This window comes from Primulina tabacum, chromosome 6 (genome assembly GCF_025594145.1).
Source record: "Primulina tabacum isolate GXHZ01 chromosome 6, ASM2559414v2, whole genome shotgun sequence".
NCBI lineage: Eukaryota > Viridiplantae > Streptophyta > Magnoliopsida > Lamiales > Gesneriaceae > Primulina > Primulina tabacum.
In genome coordinates, this window is record NC_134555.1 from 27,674,472 (window position 1) to 27,696,789 (window position 22,318).

General features: G+C 39.5%; 1 protein-coding gene across 1 annotated transcript in view; it reads left to right on the forward strand.

Moving 5' to 3' along the window:
• Window positions 1-11,836: 11,836 nt before the first annotated feature.
• LOC142550151 (uncharacterized) overlaps window positions 11,837-22,318 on the forward strand; it is a 77,096-nt gene continuing 66,614 nt past the window's right edge. The window contains exons 1-5 of the mRNA XM_075659387.1: window positions 11,837-13,026; window positions 13,141-13,682; window positions 14,184-14,407; window positions 14,631-14,858; window positions 15,258-15,748. Coding sequence (XP_075515502.1) covers window positions 11,837-13,026; window positions 13,141-13,682; window positions 14,184-14,407; window positions 14,631-14,858; window positions 15,258-15,748 — 2,675 coding nt within the window. The remainder of the gene's footprint in view (window positions 13,027-13,140; window positions 13,683-14,183; window positions 14,408-14,630; window positions 14,859-15,257; window positions 15,749-22,318) is intronic.

The following is a 22,318-nucleotide window of genomic DNA, read 5'->3' on the forward strand; positions in this document are numbered from 1 at the left end:
GAGCTATGCGGATGTACGTCGTAGACCTTTGCAGTTTGAGGTTGGCGATCACGTGTTTTTGAAGATAGCACCTCTCATGGGTGTGATGCGGTTTGGCAAGAAGGGCAAGTTGAGTCCGAGATTTATTGGCCCCTTTGAAATTTTGGACAGAGTTGGTGATCGAGCCTACATGTTAGCCCTACCGCCAGATCTTGACAGAGTCCATAATGTTTTTCACGTATCGATGCTCAGGAAGTATATTGCGAATCCTTCCCATGTTCTTCGCCACGAGCCATTGGACTTGACGCCGAATTTGACGTACCAAGAGATTCCGCTTCAGATACTGGACCGCAAAGTTAAAGTTTTGAGGAACAAAGATATCAGCATCGTTAAAGTCCTTTGGAGGAATCATTTGATTGAAGAGGCTACGTGGGAACCAGAGGATGAGATGAGAGAGAAGTATCCTGAGTTGTTCGTGCAATGACGTCAATTTCGAGGATGAAATTCCTCTAAGGAGGAGAGATTGTAATAGCCAAGCCTGGTGTACGGTACGGTTTAAGTTTTCATAAGTTTATTGACTACTTGGTCAAGTTTAGGTATAGTTTGGATGTTAAGAGTTTCGATTTATGATTTATAGTATGGTTGGTTATAGATGATGTGTAGTGTTTTTGTAGCGGCGTTACAATTAAATTCATGATAAATTGTATATTGATCCAAATGAGGTTAGGCCTTTTCCATTAAAAAGATAAGACATAGAGGTGTAACTTTCTTATTTTGAGTTTTGTTCAAATCATTGTGGAAGGTAAGCCAAAAGTGCCCCGAAGTGTTTCGTGTGTTTCGACGTTCCTCAAGTGACACATGTTGGGATAATGGGCATAACATTTTACTCAGACGTCTAATTGATCTGAAGTTTTGAGGGATCCAAGATAAGACATAGAGCTACAACTTTGTAGTTTAACACTTTTCCAAATTATGAAAGGAAGAGGCGTTTCAGAAGCGATCTTTGGAGTGGCAGTGCACAGAGTGCGCGCCCGAGCGGGAATAAGTGTCAGCCCGGGCGAGCCTACTTAGAAAATTTTGGATTTCTGGCCGAGAGTTCCGCGCCCGAGCGGAAAAATATGTCCGCCCGAGCGGCCAACGATTTTTAAAAACGTGTTTTCGGATTTTAAGTGTTTAAATGCAAGAGTTGGTCTCATTTTTCTCATTCTTCCTTCTCACTTTTCGTTTCTTCTTCTCTTGGGAGACTAAGTTTCCAATTTCTCTCCTTTCTTTTCTTTAATCCAAGCTTCTTGTTAGTTATTTGTGTTGAGAGCAAGATTATTTTGGGATCAAGGAAGCTAAGGTAAGCTTTTGGTATGATTATTTCTTAGTTTTTGGTGTTGGAGATGTTATGGGTTTGTGATGGTGTTGATTCTTTGGCTTTTATGGTATTGTTGTTGGGTTATTGGGTTATTGATGGAGCAAATTATGGTTTATTGTTGTAGGATTGCTACCAAGATTATAGATTCAAGGTGTTCTTGTGGTTTGTAAGTGGAATTTCATCCTTTGTACTCATATGATAATATATGTATGGTATTTCAATGGTTTTAATGTGTTATTCCCTTCATTTGATTCATGTTTATGTATTGATACACTTGTTATATATATTGGAGGCATTTTATGTCTCAATTATTGAAAAGGGAATACAAGAGAAAAGAGTTTACAAAGTGTTTGTTTAAATGCCAAAGAGAGAATTTAAATTGATTTATTGATTGATAGATACATAGTCAGAGATTGCATGCAATTAGTTGATCAACGGCCATAGGCTTATATCCCTCAGAGTTGTCGATTTACATCGATGGGATACGAGCACCACAGACAGAGTTACTATTGATATCAATCCACCATAGTAAAGAGAAATACCATCTCATTGATATGCTATTGCTATGTTATTGATATTCATGTTTCAGAGTTGATGGTATTTATGATTTCAAAGCCATGTTTTACAGAGTATGATATGTACATTGTTATGTAAGAGTTCCACTTGCTGAGTTTTATACTCATTTCAGTTATTTCATGTGATGCAGATAAGAGCGACGGGCCGGGACGTTGATTGAGGCCGGAGTCATATGCATACCATGTTGGAAGGAAAATCTTTTGATGGCTTTTCGGAGCATGATCATAGGAATGATAGTTTGTATTTTTGTATATCATTTAAATGATCATGTTTTGATTTTGATAAAAACATTTTTATAGAAATGTATTTTGAAACTTCCTTCCATTTGAAAGAAAATTTTAAATTCCACTGTGTTTTTATTGTAAACGGGTCGAGGTGTCACAAGCTGCCTGGCTGGGTTCCTCGGGGACAGATAAAAAGGTCGCTAGAAATGCTCGACACCCTCTATGCATGAGCTTCCTAGCCTGAACATATGGAATAATGCGCGGTAAAGGAAAGTACCTGTCCGGCTCAAATAAGAACTGCTCCATTCCAGGCGGTCGGACAAGAACGGATCTCCGCTGGAAGTCTATCAACACTTTGTTCCTCAATAGCCAATCCATCCCTAGGATGATGTCAAATTCAGGCATCGGTAGCACAATCAGATCCGCATAAACAAGATAACCGTGCAGCTCAAGGTCTATATCTCGGATAACATTGGTAGCTGCCATCTCCTCGCCTGACGGCAACACTACTGAAAAGGCTGTATCTAGCCCGAAGGTCTGGATCTTGAGAAAGTTTGCAAAGACCTCCGAAATAAACGAGTGTGTGGCCCCTGAATCTATCAAGGCCTTGGTAGCGGAACAAGATATAAAAACTCTGCCTTGGGTAGGCAGATTCCTCTGAGGGCACTGCAGCAACATGTGGTCTGGACTGCCACACTTAAAACACTTTCCTGAGCCAGCCATACATGCTCCAGGATGGCGACTTGAGCACCTGGGACAGACTGGGTGCTCCTGAGTCCTCGGGGCTGGGCGTCCCCGCTGCTGCTGCTGGCCTCGGTTCCTGGGCGGTCCATGAAAAGGCCTCTTATTATGCTGCTGATGCTGATGAGGAGGAGGGCGGTGCGGTGCCTGGACTGGGCGCTTGCCCTGGCGATCCCTCTCGATATCCCGCAGATCCTGCTCTGCGGCTAAGGCCTTGGAGACGGCAATCTCATAAGTAGCAGGGTCAGATACCCTAACATCCCGGTGCAAGATCGGCCGTAAACCCACCAGGAAGTGCATCAGCTTAGCTCTGGCATCATTCGCGATCAAGGGCACAAAGTGGCAGCCCCTCTCGAACTTACGGATGAACTCCGTAACCGTCAAATCCCCCTGCCTCAAACTCATGAACTCGGTGGTCAGCCTGGTGCGAACCTCCTCAGCAAAATACTTGGAGTAGAAAACTTCCGTAAAGCGAGTCCACGAAAGTGTAGCCAAAGTCAAGGCTACCGAAGCTCCTTCCCACCATAAGCGGGCGTCTCCAGTTAACAGGTAGGTGGCACATCGGACTCGGTCTGCGTCTCCCAGCTCCATAAACTCGAAGATAACCTCGAGGGATTTGATTCATCCCTCGGCAACCATGGAGTCAGATGTCCCAGAGAATTCCTTCGGGCGCATCTTCATGAATCGCTCATAAACAGCCTCGGGCCCTGTCGGCCTGGCTGCGGCTGCGGCTACGGCTGCGGCATTGTTCCCCGCAAACCGTGCGAAGAACTGTGCCATCCCAGCTAACATGTGGGCACTCATGTCCGGTGGGGGTGGTGGAGGAGGTGGTAGGTCTCCCTCCGGTCTACGCTCCTCCCTGTCCTCTCGGCGAGGCTCCTCCTCTCTGTTGCGCTCTAAAATAAGTCTAGGGGGCATACTGTTCCAACATAACCCATACGTAACTAACATGCATAATTCCATAGTTTATTTTAAATGAACACTGAAATACTGAAAATTTGGAAGCATGCTGACAAAATAATTCATGCTTTAACTGAAATGCTGAACAAAATGCTGAACTGAAAAACTTACAGACCAAAGGCGTGGCTTCGTGAGCTTCTCGCGGTCAGTAGTAGTGAAACCCTATACAGAACCACCGCTCTGATACCAACTGTAAAGGGCCAAAAACTCCTTTCTTGAAAATTTGCGGAAAATTAAAAATTTTTATTTTTTAAAAGAACTTAAATGGCCTCATTTATAAAATCGACTGATGAATCAAGTTCAATGTTTAAAATAATAGCAGCAGAAGAAAATAAAATTTTGCCAGCAATAACAATTTAAAAATTATCCAACGACTGATAAAAATTGTTTGCGGAATAAAATAACAACTGCTGCACTGAGGTCCTCGGGTGCCACTACTGCCGACCCAAGCTGGCTCACTGGTCCCTGCCCTCGGCCCTGGCCTCATCAGTACCTACAACAATCAAGTCTAGTGAGCCTAAAGACTCAGCATGCATATATCGCAAGTAACGAGTAAAAATCTAAATTAAAATATGCATGGGATAAAATATCATGTCATGAGGCATGCTGAAAATAATCTGTACTGAGCAATTATAATACGTGCATAACTGAACTGAAAATCACTGTAAAAATATTTGCTCCTTGGAGCCTGTACTGAAATATCTGGTAAAATTTTCTGTTGAGATTATGTTTTACGCCTGTGGCCACTGCACTAAGCTGAACTGATCGGTAACTGGCTACCGGGGAGGCTGAAACTGAACTGAACTGGCCGGTCACTGGCGACCGGGTGGTACCATACTGAACTAATCGGTCACTGGCGACCGTATAAAATAACACTCCCACATAGTGAATGAACCACAAGTCATATCGCATAAATCTCAAAAATAATCATTTTCTATTTAATGCACGTAAAATAATTAACTAGCGTAATGAAAATTCCTGTAATTTTACCAACTGGATTGGATTGGATCGTCCCCAGGCTCGCTGCAACCTAACTGTGCCATGAAAAATATGCAATAGCTTAAACTTGACCAACTATGCAATTTACGTTCAAAAGATGCGACTATGATGCCTAATGACTTCGCATTTAATCATGACTCCGAGCCAACCTGAACCGACACCGAACCGACGTATAGTCATGATTAAAATACGCTGAAAATTCATAAAATAATGCTCCTAAAATGATAGGGTCGAAATCTAGGTGAAATGGAGGCCAAAACACGAAACGCTCTTTCGAGAGTCAATTTGGCACATCGCACCGTAAATTCTCGTACGACCTCAAAAATGATCCGAATCATGAACGGTCAAAAACATGACCTTCCTAGCTCAATGAGGCACTGTCCAGTCCAAGGCCATGGACTAAAAGCCAACCAAGAACTCAAAAGAGCCTTCTAAACGACACAGCAACTTGCTGTAAATTTCCAGCAGCTGCACACCCGTGTAACTTGTGTTGTTTTCGAGACTACCGGCCATTGGGGCGTGAACCACCGACCAGAGACTCTTACCAACATCCCAAGGAATTATTTGAACCATGGCTAAGGGCCCTAGGCCAGCCACAATCCGCATCATACAAAAACTCAACCGAAGGGTCTAACCGAGAGCCAACGTGCATGCGTGTGTAGTGTTTTGCTTAGATCGATGTCTTGCGTCGTTTCAGTGGCCATTTGATTGACCATGACACGATCTAGACATCTAGGAGCATGATATGAACCGTGGCTAAGGGCCATAGGCCAACAAAGATCCATACCAAGCAACCAAAAGAAACGAACCGAAAGCTGTCCAACCGAAGTTGCCGAAGGGGTATAGGGGCTGTTGTGATGTTTTTATCAAAAATAGATGAACCATGGACCAAGCCACCAAAAGGGCAACTTAGTCACATCTTAGACATGTTAGGGAAGTGATCCAACCATGGCTAAGAGCCCTTAGGGCAGCCAAGATCAGATCCAAACCCCTTGACATAAAAACTGAAATTTTCGAACTCAAAAAGGGACACAAATGGTGTTGCTGTCATTTCTTGCTTTCCAGCAAGCATGGGCTGAAACCGATGGACAAATGTGGTCCTAATGCATCCTATTACATGTATATAAGTCGCCTTGGGAGCCTGGAGTCGATCCAATACCTGAAACTCACAAACCAAAAGAAACCGTGAAGCTTGCCAAGGAAAATCGAAAATTCTGCATGTGTTGTTTTAAAATGTTTTGACATGAATCTCGATTTTTACTTGAATAAACATGATCATGTGCTGAAAAATAAATGATAATATAACTTGATTGAGGTTTACAAAGAATCTAGACATGCATTGTTATCGTTTGAAATAGAAACGAAAAGAAAAGACGAGACGGCGCGGAGGAGACGGAGTGGCTTCCTTTTCTACCTTGCCTAAGCTCGCGATTTTTTCTTCCCTTCCCTCTAGCTAAGACTCACGATTTTTCTACTGAAAATGAGTGTGAATTCACTCTGAATTTTCGAAAATGAGAGGGGGGGGGGGGGGGGGGGAATGGTTAGGAGGGTGAGGGAAGTGGGTGCAAGATATAAGGAAGATCCAAGACCAAGTCTTCCCATTTTGAATTTTTGAAGAATTATGGTTTGATATCAAATGAGTTGGTGGATGCTTCTAGGAGGTAGTGGCCGATTTTTGCTTATTTTCTAGTCTAGGATATGTCCATTTATTTAATTAAATTATGCTCCCAAAAATCCTAGAATTATCCTACTAATTACATGCAAAGAATTGGTCAAAGTTGATGAGTTGGAATGAATTGCTTAATAAATCCAAGGGGCCGAAATCATGCTAATAAAATGAGTGGGAAGTGTTGGTTATCTAGTCAACTAATAATCCTTGAAAGCCTTACTAATCCTTTAAATAATTTATTGAGCAAACCTCTTAATTTAATAACTTAAATGAGTTCATTTCTTAATCACCTCAAATAATTAAATTAAATCATCAAACCTCCCTTTCTAACTTAAATGAACTTAGTTGCTAGCTAAATTAACTTCTGGAAATATTTCTCGAATCTTAAATTCTATCTCAAAACTCCAACTCCGGTCCGGCCTCACTGAAATAACTGAAATGCTAAAAATCAAACTACTGAACTGAAATAATAAATAATTAACTTCAAACAAATGCATTTAAAATAATTATGCAATGAAGTCAATTAAATTTAAAAATCTAGAATTATGCATGGCTTATACGTCTACTGATTTACGGGTTCTACAGATTCGATTAATTCCAACTGATTTTTTATTTAAAAGTCTTTTGAAAAGCTTTATCAGTTGTGAAGCAGTATGGTCTTTAGATTTGAGAAAAATAACTCAAGTAAATCTTGAAAAATCATCTACGACTACCAAGGTGTATTTCATTCCCCCTAAGCTCATGACTGGTATAGGACCAAAGAGATCCATGTGCAACAGTTCTGAGCATCGGGATGAAGATTTACAACCCTTGTTTTTAAAAGAAGATCGTACTTGTTAACCATACTGACATGCTGAGCAAAGTTTTTCTTTTGAAAAGTCTATTTTGGGCAAACCAGTTACAAGTTCATGTTTACTCAGATAGGCAATGGTTTTAAAGTTTAAATGGTTTAGTCTCTTATGCCACAACCAGTTTTTAGATGATTTGGAAGCAATAAAACAAACTGGTGCATAAGTTTGATCATTCCAACTGATTTTATATGTGTTTCCACAACGTTTGCCAGTTAGTATGATTTCATCAGTTGAAGTTTTGACTGAACATGAGTTTTTGTCAAAAAGTACTGAGAATCCACTGTCGCATAACTGACTGATGCTGATCAAGTTATACTTCAGGTTTTCTACTAATAGAACATCTTTAAAAGTAAAGTTACCGTGGATAAGCTTACCCTTACCCACATTTCTACCTTTGGAATTGTCCCCAAAACTGACATTTGGACCATTGTATTTGATCAGTTGAGATAGCACACTTGCATCTCCTGTCATATGTCGCGAACATCCACTGTCCAAATACCATATTGAGTTCTGTTTGTACCTGTTACCTACAGTCACACACATAATATAATTTGGTACCCATATCTATTTGGGTCCTGAACTGATTAGTCTTTTAGGAACCCATACTTGGATTAGTCTAACAGACTTTCCAGTAGCTGTATTCCAAATGGTTTTTCTCGGCTTTTGTGTGCTTGTGTAGTGTAAGGATGATACAATTTGTGTTTTAGCTTTATTCAACTGATTGTTCGTTCAGTCTATATCTCTTCTGAACAGGCTTGGAGTTATAGTAATTGGAATAGCCATTCGAATAGTTTTTGTAAAATCTCTTTGATGACTGACTTTGTGAATTAGTTGAGAATTTTTTACTATAACCAATCCCATATCTTCTAGCCTTGTTCATATTCTCAGTAGGTTGCTCAATCAGTTTACTGGGCTCAATTTGTTCTTGTACCACTGCTGATTTGACAAAGTGAATGTATTTCCCTTTGTCTATTGTTAGCTTTAGTTGAGTATCATTTGGATACATTTCTCCTTGAGTGTTGAACCCTAAACCAGTTTTATCAAAAACTGATTTTTGTGAAATCTGCATCTCATTTAGTGCAATAGATGATTTGTTCCAAGACTGAATAAGCTCAGTTTGTTTTGAGTTTTCAAGCATCAACTTCTGTATTAATGACTGATTTTTGTTTCTTTCTGCTTTTAACTCAGCAATTTCCCTTTTTAGACTCAACCCATCAAATGATTCATCAGTTTTGGTTTTATTGTCTGTGGGATCAGTTTGCTTTGCTTTGATTTCTTCAAATGATGATGCAAGCTTTTGATACTCATTTACCATGTCATGTAGTGTTAGAATGAGTTCTTCTCGTGTGAAATCAGTTGAGCTGAAATCAAATACCTGTTGGCTAGATGATTCTTCTGCTCCATCATTAGCCATCAAGCACTTTACTTCCTCATCATCACTAGAACTGCATGAGCTTTCTGGTTCCGACTCTTCACTGTCAGTTTCTGCCCATTTAGATTTGTTTTCTTCAGCTAAGAGTACCTCATGTTTCTTTCTGAAGACCTTCTTATCTTCCTTGGGTCTTCTTTTGCGTTCATATGATTTCTTTCTTCTGTCAGTTGAGCCTTGACTGTCCTTCTTGGGTTTAGGACAATCAACAATGAAGTGACCTGATTTGCCACAGTTATAGCAGCCATTTGGTTTGTAACGCCCAGACATTCGTATGCATATGATGTAAGGTAAAGATTATGATTAAGTATGGTCATTATTCCTCTTATGGTTTATTATGATAATCATTCGGAGATATGTGATGTAATGGTGATGGTTTATGGTTTCAAGATGTGATATGAATGGTATTGAATGATTTAGAATGAAACCGAGAATGTATGGGTAGAATAGAAAGTTGATATTTAGCCAAATAAGTAATAGAAGTGCTAAAACGGTAAGAAACTGTGGCAGTAGTTGTGGTTTTTAGAATAATATTTTGTATATTGATCCAAATGATGTGAGGCCACTTTCATTAGAAAGATAAGACATAAGGCTATAACTTTTTTATTTTGAGTTTGGTCCAAATCATTGTGGAAGACTAGCCAAAAGCGCCCCGAAGTGTGTCGTGTGTATCGTCGTTCCTCCAGTGACACATGTTGGGAGATAGAGCATACATTTTTACTCAGACCTTCAAATGACATGAAGCCAAGTGGAGAAGCAAGCCAAGACATAGAGCTACAACTTTGTAGTTTACCATTTTTCCAAATTATGACGGGAAGAGGCGTTTCGGAGGCGATCTTTGAGGAGGCTGTGCGCAGAGCGGCGCCAGAGCGGTAAGAAACTACCGCCCGAGCGCCACTGGTTCTGAAATTTTGTGTTTCGGGCAGAAACGTCCGCGCTAGGGCGGTAATGTATGACCGCCCGAGCGCCCAGTACAGTACAAAAGCGTGCTTTGGGTGTTTTAAGGTATAAAATCGGTTGAGACTCTCATTTTTCTCATTTCCCTTCTCCTAATTTCTCTTTTCCATCGATTCTTAGCCAGGGTTCCTCATCATCATCTTCTTCTCTTATTCAATCAAGCAATTAATCTTCAATCCGGAGTTGGAACTTCATCTTTTTAGTGTGAGGGGCAAAGGTAAGTGGTTTTTATTCTTGTTCTTGAGTTAATGAAGATGGAGAAGTTAGGGCATGATGGTTGGGATTCTTGTATTGTATTAAATGATCATCTAATGTTGTTATTTTGGTGTTGATGGTTGGTTATTGGGTTTATTATTGTAGGATCACCATAAAGATTTAGGAAAGCAAGTGCTCCAAGTGTTGTAAGTGGAATCATTTCTTCAATGCATCACATGATCCTATATGTATGTGTTTTGATGATTTTATGATGTTAACACCTTTCAAATTCCATTCATGATATATATATATATGTAAATATGTATATATGGTAGTTCAATTATATGCATTTTGAATGAAAGGAGTTAAACTTTTCAAGATACCTCTAATGTGTTTGATAAAATGCTTGAATGATGTTTTATATGATTGAATGATTGGATTGATAGTGATAGTAGTGGTGTTGCCTTTGGCAATTCTAAGTCCGCAATGTAATTGGCCAATTAAGGATGAAAACATGTGCTCTCTTATAAGATGCATTTTATACAGAGGTACGTGTCCCTCCTATAAGATTCGTTTTTACGGAGAAGGTTAGCAATGAATGAACTATCTTATAAGAACTATCAATTCTTCAGTTAATCAATGAAATGAATATCATCCCTGTGTATTGTTGTAATATGATTCTTGACTGATGATATTAATGATGATTCGACGTTTATGAAATGAGATGGTTAATGTTTTCAAGAAAATAAAATTGAGGCTATCCCTTTTATGTTTTACAATAAAATGATATATATGTATCTTGTTAGTATTGATTCCATTTGCTGAGTTTTATTCTCATTTTAGTTATGTTCATGTGATGCAGGCACATGTAAGAAAGACTGATCATCCCTGAGTTGTCGAAGCGAGAGAAGGGAATATGCCAAACCTTGGAGATTTTGAATGGACGTTATTTTGTTATTATCAAGCTTTTGGCTAGTTTGGAAAAACATTGAAAATCTTGTTTTGCGCTTTGGTTTTGGCAAGATGTGTAGATACTTTACACACTGGTATCTGATGTATATGAAAATCTTTTGCATGTGTATTATGTGTTGTTTGAGGCAGGTGGCATGTCCTATTTACGGGGAGATGCTGCCCAAATTTTTTTTTAGATTAAAACATTTTCTCCAATTATATTTTAAAGCTTCCGCACTAATTATGCATCTTAGTCACGAGTGTTACATTTAGTGGTATCAGAGCCGAGATTTTCGGACCAATGATTTGGCATATGACTTTCTCTGCTGTCGACAATTCGGTGTGTATGTACCTTCATCATTTGATATAATATGGATGTGTAGCCTCAATAATTATGATATGTTATGTATGGAAATGGTTTTAAATTAATATTTATCATAGGATCATGCCGCCTAAGAGTAAAGCACCAGAAGGGGAGGATAGTGCATCATCTAGAGTGGTTGGTGAATTTAGCAAGTTACTGAAAGAACACGCCAAAGTACACGGCGAGCAAATCCAGCAGCTCTTGCGAATGCAGAATGCATGGCGAGGGAGAGAGAGAGAGCAAGTGAGGCCCGAGCCCAGTATGGAAGGCGCATTCGAAAGATTTCGTAAGATGAAGCCACCAAAATTTGATGGTAGCACTGATCCCATGGTCGCCTTGGAATGGGTCAAAGCTGTGGAGGCCATATATAATTATCTTCAGTTTCAAGATATAGATCGAGTCAGCTATGCCATTTTTCTACTGACCAAGACGGCGAGGACTTGGTGGGACGCCACCAAGATATCAGTTAATGTCTCGGCACTCAAGTGGCAGGAGTTTAAGATTTATTCTACGACAAATATTTTCCTCGAGATGTTCGAAGTCAGAAAGTGAAGGAATTTTTAGAACTGAAGCAAGGAAATATGTCAATGCAAGAGTATATTCTCAAATTCGAAGAGGGGTGTCAGTTTGCCCCATATCTGGCCAGCAATGACATCGAAAAGGGCGAGCATTTTCTTAGAGGTGCCCGGGCTGAAATTAAAAGAGACGTTCGAATGTCTAAAACTACTTCATATAAAGAGACTGTTGAAAAAGCAAGGATGGCCGAGCAGGACGAGAAGGAAATTGAAAGAGAAAGACAATTGAAGCCCCAAGATTTTTCTACTAAAGGCCAAGGATCCGGATGGAAAGGTAAGGGCAAGTTCAGAGGCAAAGAAAAAGAGGAGCATCGATCCAAAGCTCCTATGCCACCGCCTACATATGATCAACCTGTATGTCCAAAATGTGGCAAAATGCATATAGGTGAGTGCTTGGTTGGAAGTAATCGATGCTTTCAATGTGGAGGTGTTGGACATGTTATCAAAAATTGTCCAGTGAAAGGTGAGAAAGGGAAAGATAGAGTTCAAGGCAGAATCTTCATTATGACCAAAGAAGGCGCAAATCCTGATTCTTCTGTTATATCAGGTACTATCTTAATTTCAGGCAAAGCCGCTATTACATTGATTGACACTGGTGCTACGCATTCCTTTATGTCAGAAATTTTCTTGCGCTCTTTGAATGTTGTTCCATCTTTTGAACCCCTCCACTATAGTATTTTGTTGCCGTCGGGAGACGAATTATGGCCTTCTAGTATTCTTAAAGGTTGTACACTGCAAGTAAATGAGAAAATCTATTTTGCTGATCTTATTATTATTCCCATGGTGGCGTTTGATGTTATTTTGGGAATGGACTGGCTATCGTCATATCGTGCCGTTATTGACTGCGTGGCTAAAACAGTGCGATTTCCTGCAGAAGTTGATGATAGCGGGATTTTCCAGAGTTCAGGTATTTCGCTTGACACTCCTTATATTTTTTGTCTCAAAGCTCATGAAATATTGTCAAAGGGGTGTCATGGGTTTTTAGCTGTTGTGATAGATTTGAATACTGAGATGAAGATTGAGTTGAATGAGATTGAGGTAGTTCGGGATTTTCCTGACGTATTTGCGGATGATGTGCCTGGATTGCCACCTGACCGTGAAGTTGAGTTCGTGATTGACTTGGTTCCAGGTACTGCTCTGATTTCAAAAGCTCCTTACCGAATGGACACGACTGAAATGAAGGAACTGAAGAATCAGTTGCAAGATCTATTAGACAAACATTTTATTCGTCCGAGTTCTTCTCCGTGGGGAGCTCCGGTTTTATTTGTCAAAAAGAAAGATGGATCTTTGCGGTTGTGTATTGATTACAGAGAGATCAACAAAGCCACGATCGAGAATAAATATCCATTGCCGAGGATTGATGATCTCTTTGATCAGCTACAGGGAGCGAGTGTGTTTTCAAAGATCGACCTGCGTTCTGGTTATTATCAGCTGAAAGTTAGGGAAGCCGACGTCCCTAAAACTGCATTCAGAACCAGGTACGGCCATTCTGAGTTCTTAGTCATGTCATTTGGGTTGACGAACGCTCCGTCTGTCTTCATGGACCTAATGAACCGGGTCTTCAAGCCGTATCTGGATAGCTTTGTTATCGTTTTCATTGACGATATCCTGATTTATTCCAAGACTCAGGAACTTCATGTCGAGCATCTCAGAACTGTATTGCAGTTATTAAGGGAACAACAGTTATATGCAAAGTTGAAAAAGTGTGAATTCTGGTTAGAGCAAGTATCATTTCTGGGCCATATCGTTTCGAGAGAAGGCATTGCAGTGGATCCCATGAAGATTGAAGCTATTAAGAAATGGCCTATTCCTACGATAGTCTCCGAGGTGCGTAGTTTTCTTGGTTTGGCAGGTTATCGACGTTTTATTGCCAATTTTTCAAAAATAGCCCTGCCATTAACCAATCTGACGAGGAAAGCGGTGAAGTTTGAGTGGACAAACGATTGCCAGCACGGATTTCAAGTGTTGAAAGACAAGTTGACATCAGCCCCTATCCTAGCACTTCCGTGTGGTACTGAAGATTTTATTGTTTACACTGATGCGTCAAAGATGGGACTTGGAGCTGTACTGATGCAGCGTGGGAAAGTAATCGCTTATGCTTCTCGCTAGTTAAAGGATTACGAAAAGAATTATCCCACCCACGATCTTTAGTTGGCTGCAGTGGTCTTTGCTGTGAAAATATGGAGGCATTATCTGTATGGCGAGAAATGTGAAGTTTTCACAGACCATAAGAGCTTGAAATATCTATTCTCTCATAAGGAACTCAATATGCGGCAGAGGAGGTGGTTAGAACTTGTTAAAGATTATGATGTGACCATTAGCTACCACCCAGGTAAAGCAAACGTCGTTGCAGATGCTTTGAGCCGCAAGTCAGTTTCTTCTTTGAGCTCAATGATTCAGAAGCCGTTGCTATTGGATCTTCAAAGGAGCGAGATCACTATGGTAGAGCAAGGGACCATCGCTAGAATTTCAGCTTTGGTTATTCGACCTACATTGACAGATAGGATACGACGAGAGCAACCTAATGAAAATCAGTTGATGAAATTGCGATCTAAAGCCAATGAGAAAGGAAACAGAGTTTGCGATGAACACTGATGATTTTTTAACGTTTAGAAGTCGGATATGTGTTCCCAGTGGTGATGAAATTCGACGGGATGTTTTGACAGAGGCTCATACCGCGCCATACTCGATACATCCAGGTAGCACCAAGATGTATCAGGATCTCCGACGTCTCTACTGGTGGCCAGGTATGAAAAGTGATATCGCAAAATTCATATCCGAATGTCTAACATGTCAGCAGGTAAAGATTGAACATCAAAGACCTGCTGGAACTTTGAAATCCCTCCCAATACCTCAGTGGAAGTGGGAGCACATCACCATGGACTTCGTAACGGGACTTCCAAAAACACCAAAGGGTTACAACTCCATCTGGTTGATTGTTGACAGGTTAACCAAGTCGGCTCATTTTCTTCCAATCAAGACGACATTTACAATGAACCAGTATGCTGAAGTTTATGTAGCTGAGATTGTGAGACTTCATGGTATCCCTGTGTCAATTGTATCTGACCGTGACCCGAGGTTTACTTCCGAATTTTGGAAGAGCTTGCACAGAGCCTTGGGCACCAGGTTAGCTTTTAGCACAGCTTATCATCCTCAGAGTGACGGGCAGTCAGAGAGGGTGATTTAGATTCTTGAAGATATGCTACGAGCCTGCACGATTGATTTTCCTGGTAGTTGGGATTCTAAATTGCTACCTGCGGAATTTACTTATAACAATAGTTATCAGGCGACGATTGGCATGGCACCATACGAGGGATTGTATGGAAGAAAATGTAGGTCACCGTTGAATTGGGATGAAGTCGGTGAAAGAAAGATGTTAGGACCAGAATTGGTTCAACAGACAGCTGATGTGATTACTTTAATCCAGGATAGAATGAAGACGGCCCAAACCAGACAAAAAAGTTATGCCGATAACCGAAGAAGGCGTTTGGAATTTGAAGTTGGAGATCATGTATTTGTAAAAATTGCCCCTCTCAAAGGCATTATGAGATTTGGCAGGAAAGGAAAGCTGAGCCCAAGATTTATCGGCCCATTTGAAATTCTGGACAGGATAGGAGAAAGAGCATATCGTCTAGCCTTACCGCCGGATTTTGATAGAGTCCGCAATGTATTTCACGTCTCAATGCTCAGGAAGTACATCTCGAACCCTTCCCTTGTTCTCAGACATGAAGCGTTGGATCTGATGCCGAACTTGACTTATCAAGAAGTAACAATCCAGATTTTAGATCGCAAGGTTAAAGTACTAAGGAATAAGGAGATCGGCATTATCAAGATTCTTTGGCGTAATCAGTTGGTTGAAGAAGCAACGTGGGAACCAGAGGAGGAAATGAAGCAGCGATATCCTGAGTTATTCGCACAGTAATGGCAATTTCGGGGACAAAATTTCTTAAGGAGGGGAGAATTGTAACGCCCAGACATTCGTATGCATATGATGTAAGGTAATGATTATGATTAAGTATGGTCATTATTCCTCTAATGGTTTATTATGATAATCGTTCGGAGATATGTGATGTAATGGTGATGGTTTATGGTTTCAAGATGTGATATGAATGGTATTGAATGATTTAGAATGAAACCGAGAATGTATGGGTAGAATAGAAAGTTGATATTTAGCCAAATAAGTAATAGAAGTGCTAAAACGGTAAGAAACTGTGGCAGTAGTTGTGGTTTTTAGAATAATGTTTTATACATTGATCCAAATGATGTGAGGCCACTTTCATTAGAAAGATAAGACATAAGGCTATAACTTTCTTATTTTGAGTTTGGTCCAAATCATTGTGGAAGACTAGCCAAAAGCGCCACGAAGTGTGTCGTGTGTATCGTCGTTCCTCCAGTGACACATGTTGGGAGATTGAGCATAACTTTTTACTCAGACCTTCAAATGACATGAAGCCAATTGCAGAAGCAAGCCAAGACATAGAGCTACAACTTTGTAGTTTACCATTTTTCCAAATTATGACGGGAAGAGGCGTTTCGGAGGCGATCTTTGAGGAGGCTGTGCGCAGAGCGGCGCCAGAGCGGTAAGAAACTACCGCCCGAGCGCCACTGGTTCCGTAATTTTGTGTTTCGGGCAGAAACGTCCGCACTAGGGCGGTAATGTATGACCGCCCAAGCGCCCAGTACAGTACAAAAGCGTGCTTTGGGTGTTTTAAGGTATAAAATCGGTTGAGACTCTCATTTTTCTCATTTCCCTTCTCCTCATTTCTCTTCTCCATCGATTCTTAGCTAGGGTTCCTCATCATCATCTTCTTCTCTTATTCAATCAAGCAATTAATCTTCAATCCGGAGTTGGAACTTCATCTTTTTAGTGTGAGGGGCAAAGGTAACTGGTTTTTCTTCTTGTTCTTGAGTTAATGAAGATGGAGAAGTTAGGGCATGATGGTTGTGATTGTTGTATTGGATTAAATGATCATCTAATGTTGTTATTTTAGAGTTGATGGTTAGTTATTGGGTTTATTATTGTAGGATCACCATCAAGATTTAGGAAAGCAAGTGCTCCAAGTGTTGTAAGTGGAATAAATTCTTCAATGCATCACATGATCGTATATGTATGTGTTTTGATGATTTTATGATGTTAACTCCTTTCAAATTCCATTCATGATATATATATATATGTAAATATGTATATATGGTAGTGCAATTATATGCATTTTGAATGAAAGGAGTTAAACTTTTCAAGACGCCTCTAATGTGTTTGATAAAATGCTTGAATGAAGTTTTATATGGTTGAATGATACGATTGATAGTGATAGTAGCGGTGTTGCCTTTGGCAATTCTAAGTCCGCAATGTAATTGGCGAATTAACGATGAAAATATGTGCTCTCTTATAAGATGCATTTTATGCAGAGGTACGTGTCCCTCCTATAAGATTCGTTTTTACGAAGAAGGTTAGCAATGAATGAACTATCTTATAAGAACTATCAATTCTTCAGTTAATCAATGAAATGAATAACATCCCTATGTATTGTTGTAATATGATTCTTGACTGATGATATTAATGATTATTCGACGTTTATGAAATGATATGGTTAATGTTTTCAAGAAAATAAAATTGAGGCTATCCCTTTTATGTTTTACAATAAAATGATATATATGTATCTTGTTAGTATTGATTCCATTTGCTGAGTTTTATTCTCATTTCAGTTATGTTCATGTGATGCAGGCACAGGTAAGAAAGACTGATCATCCCTGAGTTGTCGAAGCGAGAGAAGGGAATATGCCAAACCTTGGAGATTTTGAATGGACGTTATTTTGTTATTATCAAGCTTTTGGCTAGTTTGGAAAAACATTGAAAATCTTGTTTTGCGCTTTGGTTTTGGCAAGATGTGTAGATACTTTACACACTGGTATCTGATGTATATGAAAATCTTTTGCATGTGTATTATGTGTTGTTTGAGGCAGGTGGCATGTCCAATTTACGGGGAGATGCTGCCTAAATTTTTTTTAAATTAACACATTTTCTCCAATTATATTTTAAAGCTTCTGCACTAATTATGCATCTTAGTCACGAGTGTTACATGGTTCATCTTTGGAATTGTTCCTTTGGTATGGCTTCTGGAAGTTCCCTTGATTCTTTCTCATGAACCTTCCAAATTTTTTGATGAATAATGACATAGCATCATTACTCAACTGATCAGCAGATTTTTCAACTGAACTGATTTGTTCAGTTCTGACAGCAGCTAGAGAAGTTGTGGCTGCAGAGGTAGATGGTTCTCCTTCTCTGGTCTGCAGCTCAAAATCATAAGCCTTTAAATCAGCAAACAAATCATGAAGTTCAATCTGATTCAGATCTTTGGAATCCCTCATTGCCATGGTCTTGACATCCCATTCTTTGGGAAGACCTCTGATTACTTTTAGTGCAATTTCTTTATTGGTATAAACTTTTCCAAGTGCATTTAACTCATTGATGATACTGTTCACTCTTTCATCATACTCGTGCATTGATTCTCCTGCTTTCATTTTAATGTTATCAAACTTTTGAACAGCAACATAAAGTTTATTTTCTTTGGTTTGATCATTTCCTTCACACAGCTGGATCAGCTTTTCCCAAATTTCTTTGGCTGTTTTACACATCTTTATTTTGTTGAAAGTTACTTTGTCCAGCGTTTTGTACAGAATGTCTTTAGCCACATTGTCAAGATTTGCTTTTCTTTTGTCTTCAGTTGTCCATTCATCTCTGGGCTTTTCTGTTCTTTGTGGTGCCCCTTCTGTTATGGCAACTGCTGTATTTGCTTTTATAGTCTTCATGGGTCCATCAGTTATGAAATACCACATGTCATCATCTTGTGCAGCCAAATGAGCCTGCATTCTGATTTTCCAATCATCAAATTCTTCTCTGGAGAACATGGGAATTTTGTTGAATGAAGTCATGCTGGCAAGTTTTTAGATCAAAAGTATTCAAGAACAATATTCAACCGCTCTGATACCACTTGATAGGATCGATTAACGTATCAAGATTGTTTAGAAAGGGGGGGTTGAATAAACACTCACAATTAAAACTGATCTTTTCAAATTTTGAGTTCAGTATGGTGACAAACTGATTCTCGGAATCTTGTTTGTCAATGACAATCATTTAAACTAAAGTAGTTGCGGAAAATAACTGACTGAAAGATAGAATACGAAACTGAAATAAAATAGGCAAGGGTTGTTTCTGGATTTTCGAAGAATTTAATTACTCCTACGTCACCCCTTCTATCTCAAGGATAGGATATCCACTAAAAGACTTTGATCAAATACAAGAATTGTACTGACCCACTTCAGTTTGGACTTAACACTGCCAAAAACTGAAACTCTTAGTTTAACAGAATGTTCTCAGTGCGTAACTGATCTTAGCACTATCGAATTTTAACGATTATTACAACTTGCTAGTGAGCTCAAATTGTAGCCTTAACTGCTACGAATATATCAAGTAAGATTGAGCTGAGATTTTGACAGAGTGACAACAAGCTTTTTGAATAGTGTTGACTCTCTTTTCTTCAGCTGTTCTTCTTTCATATTTATAAGCTTCTTTTCTCCAACGGTAACTTGAGATGAATTTGAATCTTTGTATCCGTTGATTTCTACTTGATTATTCCTTGGACATTGTTTGCTTCATTTATTGTGATGCGGCGGCTTAATTGCTTTCGCCGAAATGCGTTTTTCTAAGCTGAATTGATTGAAGTGCGGCGTTGCAATCTTCTATGTGTTCTTTCCCGAGATATGTTCAGTTGAAGGGTGCTTAGCATACGGCTGAATATATCAACTGATCAGTTTCCAACTGATCAGTCAGTTGATTTCAGTTATTAAGTCCAGTTGCTGAGTTCAGTTTACTCGATCAATTGGTTCGTATTTTCAGGTTATTCATATTTTGTCAAACGCCGGAATTTAGTTTCCAACAAATTGGATTGAAGAACGAATACCGTATGATATTGTTTTCATTTTTCATATTTGATTTGATTGAGAATATACAAATTTGGTATTGGAATTGTGTTTATCAATCGATTATGAGTTGTTGAGATTGGTATCTATTGATATTGTATAGCCGGTATCTCGAGATTGTGCTGTTATGCCGTCGAAACAGAATTAGATTGAGATTGATCAACTCATGTCTTGAATTGAGTGGTATATTGATGTTGTACTTTTCGAATGTCAATCCACAGTTGGTATTGAAGGCTTTGAAGAACGATCAGAGCCAGATTGATATTTGATTTCGTTGACCAGACTGATCTACGAAAAAAAAAGGTATAAATCAATGTTAAACCGGGAAGATACGAGTCGAGTTAGAGAGAACTTGAGTTTCCCAAAACCACATACTTTATTGTAATTGCCTTGATGTTTGCAATTCATGAGATTGATATGCTTAGTTTATTGATTTATAGCAAAGCATGTATTGAGTCTTTGCCAGAGGTGCCAGGTCATTGGACATTTGGTGTATATCGATGTGCTTAGGAGTAGATCGACTCCTATTGTAGAGATTCGATATAGAGGGCCAATGTCTGGAAATAAGAACGTACCACCACATAGCTGAGAAGAGTAGGTGGGAGACTTGTTGCGTTCTTATTCAACCGGGATCCCTAGATAAGAGTCGAGTTAAGATTATGAGTTAAAGAGTTTGATTTATTGCTTTGTATGGATTTATGCTTTTGTAGACTACAATGCATATTGTTTTCCATATGTTATATGCTTTGGTATATGTTTGTTTGAAATGCATGTATACGTTGTTTATACTGGGAATATATTTCTCCCCGGAGTTATCCGGCTGTTGTTGTGTTTGTATGTGTGCATGACAACAGGTGGGACATGATCAGGGTCGAGAAGAGGATGAATGATCGAGATTAGAGTGGAGATCCGGGCCTAAAAGTAGAATTGATTTTCAGCACTTGATATGTAGTGGATGAACATTAGTTTGTTATGACTTTTTTTCGTACAAGACTTGTACTTTGATCTTGTTGTAGACATTAAACTTGATCTTGTATTTGAATGAGATGGGACCTAACTTATTATAGAAATATGTACACTTGTTTATAAGGTGTTCAACATTAAAAAAAAAAATTACGACCCAGATTATTTGAATTGATCCATTTAATCTTAATGATGATTGGAAGATTGAATTAGCGTCCGAGTCCCCACAAGTTGTGACTGACGATGTATATGTATACGATGACATGATATATGATGAGCTGAGGCCAAGGCTCAGTGGACGGGTAATGCTGTCGCTGATTTCCCCACCGTCCGGTACCGTGGTTACACGTAGATGGATCTATCAATAGAGTTGGTATGATAGAGCTGATACGAAAGTCATGACTAATTAACTGAATTCAATTAAATGAAAATTTATACGCATACGATGACACGAGATGATATGTTTTGACACGAGATGATTTTACACGACATGTTTATGTTATGCTTTTATGTTCATGAAAGATATGTTGAGTATGGTATTTTTCACTGCTACGTGCCTTGTATATGTACGTGTTATTCTTGGTACAAGTGTGTTGAGTTTTTAGACTCACTAGACGTGTGTGATGCGGGTGAACTTAATGATGAGAAGACTGGAGATTCCGAACTCTGAGTAGGCAGAACTGGTGCGGTGACACGACCCGAGGACCGCATATTTTCCGCATTATTATTTACGAGTTTTGAGAGCTTATGAACATTTGAGTTTGGTTATTTTAAACTGCACTATTTTTACTCTCAAATATTTAAGATCATTTTTTAATGTTATATTTTCTGTAGAGCGCATGCATGCAAAATGTTTAAATTTTATTTCGAAAATGCAAGCTTTTAAATAATTAAAAAATATATATATTTCCGCACTTTTAAATGAGTAGACGTTTCACATACACCCACACGTCTAAGGCTCAGTTCACGTGATTTTGAGGGAAAACCTCAGCAAAGATATTCCTCGTCTCTTCGAAAACATTCCTTGGAGTCGAGACTTGAATATTCGTGCATGAATCATGCAATGGCAAGCCTTATTCCTTCTTTTCTCATCATCCGTACCATATTATGTGTGGATATGTATCTTTGCATCAAAAATCTAAAAGCCTCATAGTATTTTAGTTTGTAAGGGTTTATACAGAGAAAAACTTGATTTTTCTTGCATAAGTTGATGTTCCTTGTTGGTTTGAAAAGGGCTGACAGGTAAGGGACGATATGGGAATGATTTAGGGGCTGTGTAGGAGTCATAGATTGGGTTGATCAAGACTAGAAGGAGGCGAGGGGAAGGAGCGTTCGGTCGTGCCTCTTAAGGGGTCTAGGGCTTGCTTTGTTTGGAAAAGAAAAGAGGGCTGTATAGGGGCTGTCCAGGGAAGGGGTTGGGATCATGAGGGTCCTAGCCACGAGTCATGGGGGTCCAAGCAAGGCTGGGGGGTCGAGGAAGGGTAGGTGCACGACTAGGGCTCAATCTAGCCTTGCGCGTGTGTGTTTGGGTCGCACCATGAACGTCCT